Below are 12,218 nucleotides of genomic sequence, written 5' to 3'. Positions count from 1 at the left end.
AACATATTCTTTATCTTAAAATAAATTGTCTCGATATCAATTGTAGGTCATTTTAAGGACCGTAGATAGAGACTGGCTAACCATGTTAACCCGGTGTCCATTTTTCATCATATTCCGACCCTTAGGTGGAACAACTTTGAATTTCGGAGATTATTATCGCAAAGGAATATTAAAATTTTGCTATCCCGCAGGATGCAACAATTCCTCGCTCTGCCGATATTAAACCGTTAACACCACAAAATCATTGGTGTAACAACAAAGGTAATTTTATCCTCTACGCTATCCAAAAAATACACGGAGAAACCTTCTGTTGGTTGGCTAAAGCGGAAATAGCAAAACGCTACAAAACTCAAATATTTGGCTAAATTCGGAAATCGAATAAAATCACAAATATGAGTCGTCGCCAATGCGTACCTATTTTGGATATCTCTTCATATACCTTATAGTTGCATGTGCTCCAAATAGCACATACTAGACACGGTAAGATTCTAACTTTCTCTTTAACAAGTCCTAATCAAAATAGAAAACCAAGTTAGACACTATAAAAATTTATGTATAAAACTATTCAACAATAGTTAAATTAAATATGCGAAGGTTGAAGAGAATTATCCTTTTCCGCATCTCAGCCCCCACGTCGATTTATCGCAGAGCAATTCGTGTTGATAACGTATTATAATTCGCCGTAACCGAACTATTGTTTATGGGGTAAGGTACAACTTAATACAAATGACATGTGTACATATAAATAAAGCTTAAGAACGAAGTGGAAGAGAAAAAGGAAACTTCCATTAGTTTCTGTTCTTCTTCATTTATACATATGACTACCTATACATATATATAGGTGAAGTACAAAAGTCGTGAGACTAACCGACCATCCAAGTGAGTGGGTAATTATCCATGAATATAAGACACATCAAAGGCATAAGTGTCTTTAACTTAGTTAACTTTGTGGGTCCCACATAAATGTGTTACCGGTGGATCAGCCACCTATTCTAGCATTTACATAACAATCGAGTAGATCTGAGGACTTCTCTTCTCGGTTTTTCCGCCCACCGCATCTACACACCAAAACTACCACCACCTCTCTACCTCTATTACCACCTTCTTCTTTATCTCAACCACCACCACCACCACCACCACCACCACCGAGGCAGTAGATTTAGTCCGGAGGACTTGTGTTCAAATTTGATCAAAATTGAAGTGTTTTGAAGCTTAATTAGGTATTATTTACACTTTATTTCTATAATCTTCTTCAATTTTCAGTTGTTTTGGTTAGAAACTGAAAGCTAGGGTTTCAAAATGACTTTATTGTGGCCAAGTGTTACGGGTTTGTTAAATCTGATTATCAATTTACGAGTTCATTTTAGTTGAATAATTTTGTATTCTTGTTGAGTCGATTCTTTAAACATTTCCACCATCTGAAACTCAAGGGAAAATATCCAATGGTTATCGTACTCTTCGCGATGCTCATGGAGTTACCTATCTCCTTATCTGCTTTACCATGTTGAATTTGGGAAAGATTTCTAGGATAATGGTGCTATTAATTAAGAGTTTAAAATGAGTTAGGGTTTTATATGCTACTACTATATGAGATCGGTAGCTTAATGTTAGCCATTAAGCAATTGATAGGTGATTTAGCATAAACAAATGTTTGGGTCTTGTTTTTGGATCTACAAATGTAGATTTATTTTCAAAACCATCTTCTGGTAGTAGTAGTTCTGAAGATCAACAACCCATTGATCGGAAACGAACATTCATGGTTGCTGCGTACAAGCCACACTTCTATGTAGACGTCTTATTTTTTTATAGAGGATCAAAGTGAGATAAAGTAACCATCGCATACCAACTGTATAATCTTGGTTTTCTGTATTTTTAAATTTTAATTCTGTTGGCAGCCTGTGTAATGTATGTGCTTGTTTCAATGATGTTAGTAGTGGTTGTTGTAGGTGTTTTTGTTTCAATGGTGGTGGTTGTTGTGTTTTAAGCAGTGGTTGTGGTAGGTGTTTTTGTTGCATAGTTATACAAGCAACTGCTTTCGAAAGAGGTTACTAAAAGCTCTGCTGAAGGAGTATTTTGCCACCATCACTTATAGCTTCTCAGTCGACAAATCCAGTTAATGTGCTTGAACTGTTTCCTGAGCTAGTACCTCTGTTTCATCTAAAGTGCAGGTATTGAGTCTGGACTGTATTGAGTATTATCTTCTCTAAGATTTGCTCGAGATTGATCTCCGATAGACAAGATAAAAAGAAGTCACAAACATCTTCGTCTCATCGTTTTTGATTCCACAATATCTTTTTTCGCTTCCATATTATTAAGATTATTGTGAGGTGATTGATAATACTAGGTTGTTCTTCGGGAATATAAGTCCGGTTTATCAATTGGTTCTTGTGCACCTTGATTTATCTAAAGACGGAATAAAACTTATAGGTATTTCTGTGGGAGACAAATCTATCTATCTCAATAGACTTTTCTATGTGAGACAAATTTGTTTATCAAGTGTTCGACTTTGGGTCGTAGCAACTCTTAGTTGTGGGTGAGATCAACTAAGGGAATCAAGTGCATAGAATCCTGCTGGGGTTCAGAGACGTAAGGAGCGCAACTGGACCGTGCTCAGTGTGAGATTTATTGGGGCTCAATTACATTCCAGTCTGGAGTTCATTGGTAGTAGGATAGTGTCTGTAACGGCTTAATACAGTGTGGTGTTCAAAGCTGGACTAGGTCCCGGGTTTAATCTGCATTTGCGGTTTCCTCATTAACAAAATATCTGGTGTTTGTGTTATTTCTTTTCCGCATTATATTTTTTTATACGGTCCGCAAGTTATAACCCCAAATGTGTCACTATCCATCCACAAAAAACCCATCAAATAAAAGTAACACAAAAACCCCAAAAAACAAAAGTAACACAAAAACCCCAAAGAATTTGATGAAACCAATTTTGAAATTTGGGGTTTTTGTATCAATTTTTAAAAATTTGGGGTTTTTGTATCAATTTTGTTCAAGATGGAGTTTTAATGGATCCCAACATTCCAACGGGGCTTTTGTACCACAAGTTTGGTCACCTTGGGTTTTTATGACTAGTTATGTGTATATAATAGAAATATCACAGGTTGTGCGTTAAGTTCAATCCGTTCTTGAATCCGGTCTTTGGGTTGTTGATTGAATTGATTGACACTTGGATATTGGTTTGTGATACCGTCCGAGTTATTTCTCTTATTCAATCACGCTCACAAATTCCTATTTATTTGATTGCGTATTAAATTGAGAAATTGAGATATAAACTCTTTGATATACTTTTCTAAAAATTGAGTCTGACTGTCTAGTTGATTCTCTTGAAAGTTTATTGGAGTTTTTCCATACAGATTGCTAAGCGAAATATTGGGTGTGGTTGTTAGACACCCACTTTTTCAATTGGTATCAGAGCAGGCAAACACGTTCAAGACCTCATAAGTCTGTGTTTGTAGCGATCTGACTCTACGGACAGAAGTTCTATCTCCATAAGCGTACCGCCAGTCTTCGATGGCTCAAATTACTTATGGTGGAAAATTGGTATGCGTGTCTTTCTTCAAGCGCGTGATTTTCAATCATGGATTTATGTAATTAATGGCTAAGATCCTCCGGAAGTTGCAGAAGGATATGTAACTACTCCAAAGAATGTTGGTAAATATAATGATACCGAGATTCTTGCTGCAAAGCAAAATTATGACAGATTAAATGCTATCATCCATGTCATTACCCCAGATCTTCAGTACTATGTGACTACGTGCATTAAGTCTAAAGAAGCCTGGGATATCGTAGAAACTATATTCGAAGGGAATACCTCTGAAAAGGAAGCTAGGATTCAAAACCTAAATTTTGATTGGGGAAACCCTCATATGGCTTATGAAGATTCATTTGATGAGTTTAATCCCAAAGTTTTTGAAATTGTTAATGCATCTTTTGCATTGTGTAAGACTATTCCTGAAAAGGACATTGTGATGAAAATTCTCAAATCGTTACCAGCCAAATACGATTCTAAGAAACATGCCATCATTGAAGGAAATAACCTTAACACTCTATTCAGAAATACCTTGGTTGGGAAGTTAAAGATCTTTGATCATGAGCATACATATGAATTTGGAAAGGTGGCATCTTTGAAGATGATCCTTCTGAGACTGATTCATCAGATGAAAATCTTGACAAGTCAGTCTCTTTGATCACAAGACAGTTTAGAGATCTTCTGTTGAAGAGAAGTAAACGGTTCACTAGGGATAAACCTAAGTCATCAGTTAAACTCATAATCGTGTTCCTCCTAAAAACAGGGATACTGACGATACTGATGACGAGGATATGCGTCGGTGCTTTAAGTGTAAAGGGTTTGGTCATTTTGAAAATGAGTACCCGAATCGTTGAAAATACACTGGAAACAAATGTCTTGCTGCAACTCTTGATGAAATGTATGATCACTATGATTCTAATGAAGACGAAAAGTCAAGTGTTGCACTTCTTTGCGAAAATATTGATTTTGATAACTGTAGCAATACATACATCAATCTTGGTATTATTTCGGAAGAAACCTCAACCATTTTGGGAATAAAATGGATTTCTCTGTGTCTGCTGGAAATTCTATTTCTAATTTTTCAGGTTCCACCATGTGTCTAGAAGCTTACACAGCTATAGCGTCTGAATCATCCTCCTTGTTGACATGTTCTTATTATACTCTCAAAGGTCATGAACTCTCAAAATGTTTCAAGTACATACATAAGATAATATATGTCAACAAACTTCAACGAAGAGCAAATCGATTAGCAAACATGTTCAGAAATCGTCTGAGGTATGTAAATCCATCTCTTCTCCCAAGAAGCTTATTTCCAAAGAAAAGACTAGACCACTAGAGAAAAGAATACGGTTTAAACAGTCTATTAAACAGGATTTTAAGAATTCCGTTCAAGAAGGTCATGGTGGACAGATTATTGTTCACCGCTGCACAACTTAATTGTGGACGTTGTTGGTGTATCTTGTCTCATATGTCTGATTTAAAAGTTTTGTTTTTCTTCGCTTGTTTGGAATTCTTCCATCTTTTCATATCTAATTGATATTGGAAAAGGTTTCCCTGTTAGTTTCATAAAAAGAGAGTTAATATCGACAATTCTGCCTTCTCTAGGGTTATGAGTTGTGCGTACAAGACCTATTTGTTGTTTAATGGTAGTGGTTGTTGTGTTTCAAGCAGTGGTTGTGGTAGTGGAGGTCGGGGTAGTTGCTGCAGTCGTGGTGGATGTTGCAGCATTATTGTTGGTGGTTGTTATTGTGGTGGTTGTTGCAGTGGAGGTGATAGTAGTAGTTGCAGCATTGACGGTTGTTGTGGAGGTGGTGACGGTGGTTTTTTGTTCTAGTGATGGTTTAGGGAAGCAACATGGATGCACTGGTGGGAAGAGTCTGAAACCTAGCATAAAACAAGAGTTGCAGAGTTATACTAAAAGCTCTGCTGAAGGAGTATGTTTGCCATCATCACCTATTGCTTCTCAGTCGACAAATCTAGTTAACGTGCTTGAACCGTTTCCTGAGCTAGGACCTCCGTTGCATCTAAAGTGCAGGTAAGTCAAAAAAAAAATCTGTTTCAACTTTCAACTTTCAGACTGTAAAGTTGAACATTAAGTATCTGCATATTCCAAACTATCACATCCTGAATCAATTATGCTAACAAAACCAGATGTATATTATGCTTTGGTGCTTGTGAATAACCTTGGTGGTATGCACCTTCTTGATGGTTGTTAAGACCATGTAAGACGAACCTGTGGTGCAATGGTAGCATGACTGACTCCATATCAAAAGATGTGTGTTCGACTTACGCCAGGTTCACATATTTGTGTATACTTTTTCTTTGGAGACAACTTGTGCTAGTTGCCTCCACATTTGGACGTAACTTGGACAAGTTGCCTCCAGATTTGGAAACAACTTGGACTAGTTGCTTCATTTTTTTAGCAGCTTGCTCCTATATAGATTTTTGATGGAGACAACTTAGGTTAGTCGCCTCCAGATTTGCGAGCAACTTATCTAGTGGCCTCCAGATTTGGAGACAACTTGGGGTAGTTGGCTCCAATTGGTCCATTTTGCCTTGGATATCTACCGAGTGAAATCCAAAGAGAGAAGGGGGTCCATTTGGCCCAACACATTATATTCCGATGCTAGAAGGGCTGGCCAGGGAATATTGGAATACTGGATCCCCTCGGGATAAATAGGTGTCAGTCTAGAATTGTTGAATTGTTACCGCCAACTCCTGCCTCCGTGTCTAAAGGATTCCCTTCATGTCATGAAAACATTAAGGATCGTTGAATTGAGTTTCTTTGCCGAATTCCTTTTGAGGATAAAAGCGAGAAACAAACCTTCTTCATCTGAATCTCCAGTTAGTGTGATATGCTTCAAAATATCTCGCATTTATCCTCTTATTCCGAATCTCCAATTACTGATAGTGGTTATGGTTGTGTTTACGTAGGAATTTTAATGCTGAGCCAGGAGATAACAGCAGTTGTTGCAACTAGATCTTCAAAGACGGGGGAGCTTTAAAAAGTTTCAAGGCAGAATGTGAAGCATTGAGATGCATTCGACATCGCAATATTATCAAGATACTGACTTCTTGCTCTAGTGTAGATTTTAAGGGAAATGAATTCAAAGCTCTGGTTTATGAGTTCATGCCTAATGGGAATCTTGAGAACTGGTTGCACCCGAAGCCAAATTATGGACGACATCAGAGGTCAACAAACAGGCCATTAAAGTTTATTGAGAGGCTAAACGTAGCCATTGATGTTGCTTCTGCATTAGATTATCTTCATCGCCAATAGCTCATTCTGATCTAAAGCCAAGCAACGTTTTACTGGACGAGGACATGAATGTTCATCTTGGAGATTTTGGATCGGCCAAGTTTCTACGTGGAGTTAATGTCGATGTTGCATCTGGAAATCATTGCGGTGCTTCATTCGGGATCAGGGGCTCGATTGGGTACGTTGCACCAGGTATAAATTTCCACTCTACCATGGTAGGCTTATCGAAATCGTGACGTTTAAAACTAATTATAATTAATAGCATAAAAATACATCTTAATTTCTTTTTATTCAAATCCAGAGTATGGGATGGGTAGAGCAGTCTCTACAAATGGCGACTTTTATAGCTTCGGGATCATGTTGGTAGCATTGTTTACAGGAAGTAGACCTACAGCCAACATGTTAAAAAGAAAAACACAAAAAAATGGATTAATCACACGCCGTTACCGTTACAGCACAGGTTGAGGCCTAGTAATAGATAAAATACAATGTGTTCTCTAACACGTCTGAGTGGACACAGAAAAAAGATACAAAAATCACAAATATTGTCTTGGTCACAGGGCTATGATCCACTAGAGAGGCAGCAAGGTATTGGTGTGGATGATGGATGTCTTCTGTACAGTCTGAAGTTGAAGGATATATGATGCTACTAACAATAAGTAAATAAGGTTATGAAATAATTGAGTAAATATAAAATCTGAGTGATTTCCATTCTTTTTCCTTTCATTTTTATAATAATTCATAGGTCCCTGCACAAGGTACTCCAGATGTTTACATGTGAATTCTCCACTGCTAGCACTGTAATCAACAGCTTCAAAATCAGATGACCGCACGGTCCGAACCATCTTTATTCGTTAACTGTTACAAGCGTGGGTATTTGACCATGATCTACGAAATCAATTTTATTCAGTCTCAAACAACACAATACTTTCTCTGGTAGTTCCTCTTGTTTCTGTGCCTGTTTACAGCAGAGAATCATTATGTTAATCCCAATTCAGACAAGAAAAATATAGTTTTTAACTGTTTTCATTAACTGTTATTTTAAGGTGGGCACGAAGAGAATACTGCACCTGGATGGTTAAACCAAGATCAAGTATCCCATTTCTCAAACGTTCGCGAAATGATTCAAGTCCTTTTCTTGATATATAGCTGAATCGATGTATGTCTAGGTCAATCTCAAAGTAATTAGTACCCTACAAAGAAGACAACAAAAGGCCAACTCTATGTCAGATAATGTGAGTTAACATATGTTGTCGCCAATGTCACTTATAGACTGGATAGCTGTAAATTACCCTATAGAAATTATGTTGAGGCCGTGAGAGCACCGGCTTGTCGTTGTAAGCGTTTAAGAGCTTCCTTTCTGCAGAACTCAAGTTGAGATCTTCAGGATTGACAACTCCAGCCATGATTTTCAGTCTTTCTCTAAAAGAAACCGAGGACTCCGACCTATACCCTTTAACCCTTTCAGTCTCGTCTTCAATAAATTTCTGTAGTATAATAAATGGTTTTCAGTCAAAAGTTTGCAGAGAGAAATAAAAGACGGTAAACAGACAGGGAAAAAACATTATCCCACATTTATGGCAGACGGAAACTATGAGGCCAAGCATTTTAGCACACCCGTACTAAATGGAAGAATAACTTGCAAAAGTATAGACAGATTATAACAAAACAATCATCTCGAACATTAAGGAATTAGGTAGTTCAAGAATTCACAACAAATAATCACCTTAATGCTATCTTGAACAGCGAGAGGTATCTGTTCATCGAAAGTCTCAGATACTCTAAAATATAACACAAGACTCATCCCTTCCCCATCACTATCACCAAGGAACATTGCAGCAGGATAAGTAGGAAGCTGCAGCGATATACTAGATGAGAACTCACTAGCAATATGGCTAAATTGATAATTGAAGCCCTATAACACACTATGCTTGAAAGACAAAGTTTTGAAAAATGAAGTGCAAGTTACCTGAATGTTAACGATTAGAAGCGATGGCACCTTATCGTGTGCTTTAACAGAAGGAAGTTCAAGGTGCTGAGCAATGTGATTAATCTTTCTTTTGCACACAAATAAGTCAAGACCAATTGGAGTATAAGGACAATAGTTTGGAGCTGCAGATTTCCGTTTGTCTCTGCAAGATTGAAAGTGAATTAGAGAAGAGTAAAACCGGATGGAGGTATTCCACTGAAAGATTTAGAAGCATTTATTAATGTGGTACTAATCTAACAGCATTACATGAGATGCACGACCCTCTGCATGTTTAAGTTATATACCTGAAATAGTTCTCCCCACGAAGTTTGAAGGCTGAAGGTTCAAGAGGAGACCAGCATCCTGGAGTTAGCTTCTCTCCTATTGAGCGAGGAATAACTAGTCCTGCCCTGGGACGATATAAGAAATTCTTTGAAGCACCTATTACAATAGAAGCATTTAAGATTCAAAATTCTTAACCATACTTACAAAGATACTTTTAAGAATAAAGTGGGCATGAAAAGTGAAATTATTGTAAGATTGACATAAAACTCACAGGTTCCACATCTACAAACTCAGCTTTAGATGTATCATCTACTGACATACAATTTACCCGGATCGTAACTGATGGTCGTGGGATCATTGAGCAAGAAACATAAATTCAATTTCTTATTGCCTGGAACAAGAAAAGAGGATACTTACAAAATTCTGTAGCTTCATCTCCTTCATAAGATGTCCTCTTAAAGGACAACCTGATAACTGTCGACTTCCTTCTTTGAGATTGAGGACTTGAAGGTTGGTTCTTGTCATTGATATTAACTGAAGGAGGCAGCCGAGGCAAGCACGACTTCAAGGTACTCTCCTGTGTTTTGTCTTCAAAATCATGTCTATCCTCTTTCCGACCGTTAAAGCTTCCATAAGCATCTTGTAATACTTTAATGTTCTTGATACATACATCATCAGCCTTCCCTAAGCAAGAAAAATCGTAACCATGTCCGAAAGGGCCACCTTCCCCAATTTCATCTTTACAGAACTTCTCAGGTTTACCTCCATCTATTTTAAGATAACGCTCAACAGCGAATGATGTTGGAGTGCTCTCGTAGAATTCCTCGTATTTGCACCTGGTATCCACATAGCACGAAGAAGCACTTTCATACTGAAGCACTTGGGCAGTTGGGGGATTCCCAGTTGCATTGACAACAGAAGGAAAACCGTCTGAAAAGATAATTTCAAATTTGTATCAGTCTCAAATGTTAGCTGCTAGTCGAGAGATATTACAGTGGCAGGGCATGTAGATGGTTCATGGTTCATGCTCTTCAGAAGCAAACTCCGTCTAATGAGATCCCATCTGGAGTACCTACTCAATGAACAATTTGGACCTACTAGTTTAAGAAGAGAAGGGGTATTACCTCCATGAACGCTAAGAAAGTCATCATCAGAGTCGGACAGAATACTAACTGAGTCGAACCATGCATCCTCTTGGCATATACCTGCAATTGCACAAACAACTAAGTTACAGTTTATATTTCTTTATTAGCCTCAGGATTGACAAGTTGTGGCAGGAGTGCTTACCATTACCCTCTATCTGACTGTGGTGCCATTGTAACTGAGTGAGATGAAAAGATGAATTAGAAACCTCGGATCTTCTGCAAGTGGTTGTTGCACCCTTTTCAAAATCCACATGAACAAATTCACTCAGAGCAAAATCTGTTATATTCCCTGCATCGCTAAGGCGTTTTATGGGTGCCTCAGGAACAGCATTGGAATACTTCCCACCACGGCGCTTACCCGATCTCGGAAGATGGTGCTTTCTCTTGTGTAATCTTCTGTTTGGCGTCGATACACACCCACCCATAGTAATGAATCAATTTTACACTTCCCAGACCAGGATTACTAACTTCATACTAGATGCAAACCTCACAACACAATCTGGCACATACAAGTACGGATTCAAAGTACCTGCATTTGACATGTATTTTGTTTACTCATTAGGAGCACTATCAAACTACCAAATGCACAGCAAGTAAAATATCACTATTGATTATAATTTTCTCAATTCAATACCACTCATGGGTTGATTCTTCATATATGCACTAGGCCTAGAAACATGGCCGATCAATCACACTGCTCTCATAATCTTTACGGAGCAACAGAAGAATAACATCCGATGACACAAACAATTATAAGAGAGAAAACAATAACAACATCTGAATGAATGACCAAGTTCCAGATACAAAAATTAGATACTGCTCAAAGAAAAAAGAATTAAGAAGATGGAAAAAAGGGATTACCATAATTTTAATGAAGATAAATTTGATCAGCACCCAGGTTTTAAATTCTGAGAAAAAAAAAGAAAAATATTAGTTAGCCTTTCTGATTCATTTTTTTTCTGAATTGGGAAATAACTAAAACAATCAAGTAATCAGAACCCAGGTTCCAAATTCAATTATGAAACACATAATCTGAATTTGTCTTTATTCAGACGACGAGTCTACATCAAAAAAGATAGAATTTCTTTCTCAGAAGAACAGAAATTAAACAAAACAAAATATCTTTTTTTGACACTGACATCAACAAATATTCATAAAATAAAAATAATTAACAAGAATTTGTTTTAAAAAAAATGAAATTTACTTTTCAGATGTTTAGAGGAAAAATCAGAAATCAAGATACATAAATTCCCCCCCCCCCCCCCCCCCCCCCCAAAAAAAAAAAAAAAGAAAAAGAAATGAATGACAGAGGTATTTCTAAAAAGCAATACCACTGGTAACGAATCTAATGATATGATCGATAGATCGAAAGAAATGAAAGAAATATGGAATTGCAAATTGAAAAAATATCAGAGAGGTGAACCTGGAGATTGGGAGGGAGAGGTTGCAGGAGGAGATAGCCAAGATAGGTGGTGAGACAGAAATTTTTCTCCTCTGCAACTAAAAAAACCAAATTCAGAACGAAGAAGAGAATCTAGAGACAGAGATTTTTAAGCAGTTGTATAAATCTGTTTTATCCGAACAGAGTCGTAGATTTCGCGGGCGAAGAACCAGGTGGTGCATTCCCGATAACTCAATTCCACGTGTCGATCCTTGTTTTCACCAGTCGTAATTAACAAACCAACCAACTAATTAATACACCACCTGGACTCGTATGATATTTTGAGATTACGGCTGTGTTGCCGGAATAACCGTTCATTATAGTCACTTTTTAAAATAAAAAAAGGCAAACACTTAAATTAATTTAATGATTTTCAGTGAAGTTGGCTGTGGATCGGTCAGGATAATAAAGGTTTTTTCTTTTTCTTTTTTTCCCGTGAAGCAATAAATTAAATGCTGATATGATATCCGACACAAAACTTAATATAACGCGTTTGGATAAAAATCTGTTTCTGACTTTTATTTTTTCAGAAGGCGAAATCAAAAATAGAAGTTAGAAGCAAAATTACTGTGTTTCACAAAAAA

At 37.3% G+C, this 12,218-nt stretch overlaps 1 protein-coding gene and 1 pseudogene across 3 annotated transcripts; one reads left to right on the top strand and one right to left on the bottom strand.

Moving 5' to 3' along the window:
• The first annotated feature begins 5,178 nt into the window (after positions 1 to 5,178).
• Positions 5,179 to 7,259, top strand: LOC113296125 (annotated as a pseudogene).
• LOC113299854 lies at positions 7,195 to 11,992 on the bottom strand. 3 transcript variants are annotated; one of them, XM_026548952.1, is made up of 11 exons: positions 11,617 to 11,992; positions 11,055 to 11,101; positions 10,336 to 10,722; positions 10,173 to 10,253; positions 9,466 to 9,978; positions 9,069 to 9,204; positions 8,764 to 8,926; positions 8,521 to 8,649; positions 8,087 to 8,281; positions 7,865 to 7,987; positions 7,195 to 7,752 (listed from the first exon to the last, which is right to left on the bottom strand). In XM_026548952.1, the coding sequence occupies exons 3-11, from the start codon at positions 10,616 to 10,618 to the stop codon at positions 7,642 to 7,644; spliced, it is 1,734 nt and encodes a 577-aa protein (XP_026404737.1). In that variant the 5' UTR covers positions 10,619 to 10,722; positions 11,055 to 11,101; positions 11,617 to 11,992; the 3' UTR covers positions 7,195 to 7,641. The 3 variants fall into 3 exon arrangements, with proteins under 3 accessions (XP_026404737.1, XP_026404738.1, XP_026404739.1); XM_026548953.1 differs by lacking the exon at positions 11,617 to 11,992 and adding an exon at positions 11,398 to 11,415; XM_026548954.1 differs by lacking the exon at positions 8,521 to 8,649.
• Positions 11,993 to 12,218: the final 226 nt, after the last annotated feature.

The sequence above is a fragment of the Papaver somniferum genome, chromosome 7 (assembly GCF_003573695.1).
Source record: "Papaver somniferum cultivar HN1 chromosome 7, ASM357369v1, whole genome shotgun sequence".
In the NCBI taxonomy this organism is placed as follows: Eukaryota; Viridiplantae; Streptophyta; class Magnoliopsida; order Ranunculales; family Papaveraceae; genus Papaver; species Papaver somniferum.
Note: the sequence above shows the minus strand (reverse complement) of the source record. Positions and strands in the feature narration are given on the sequence as shown.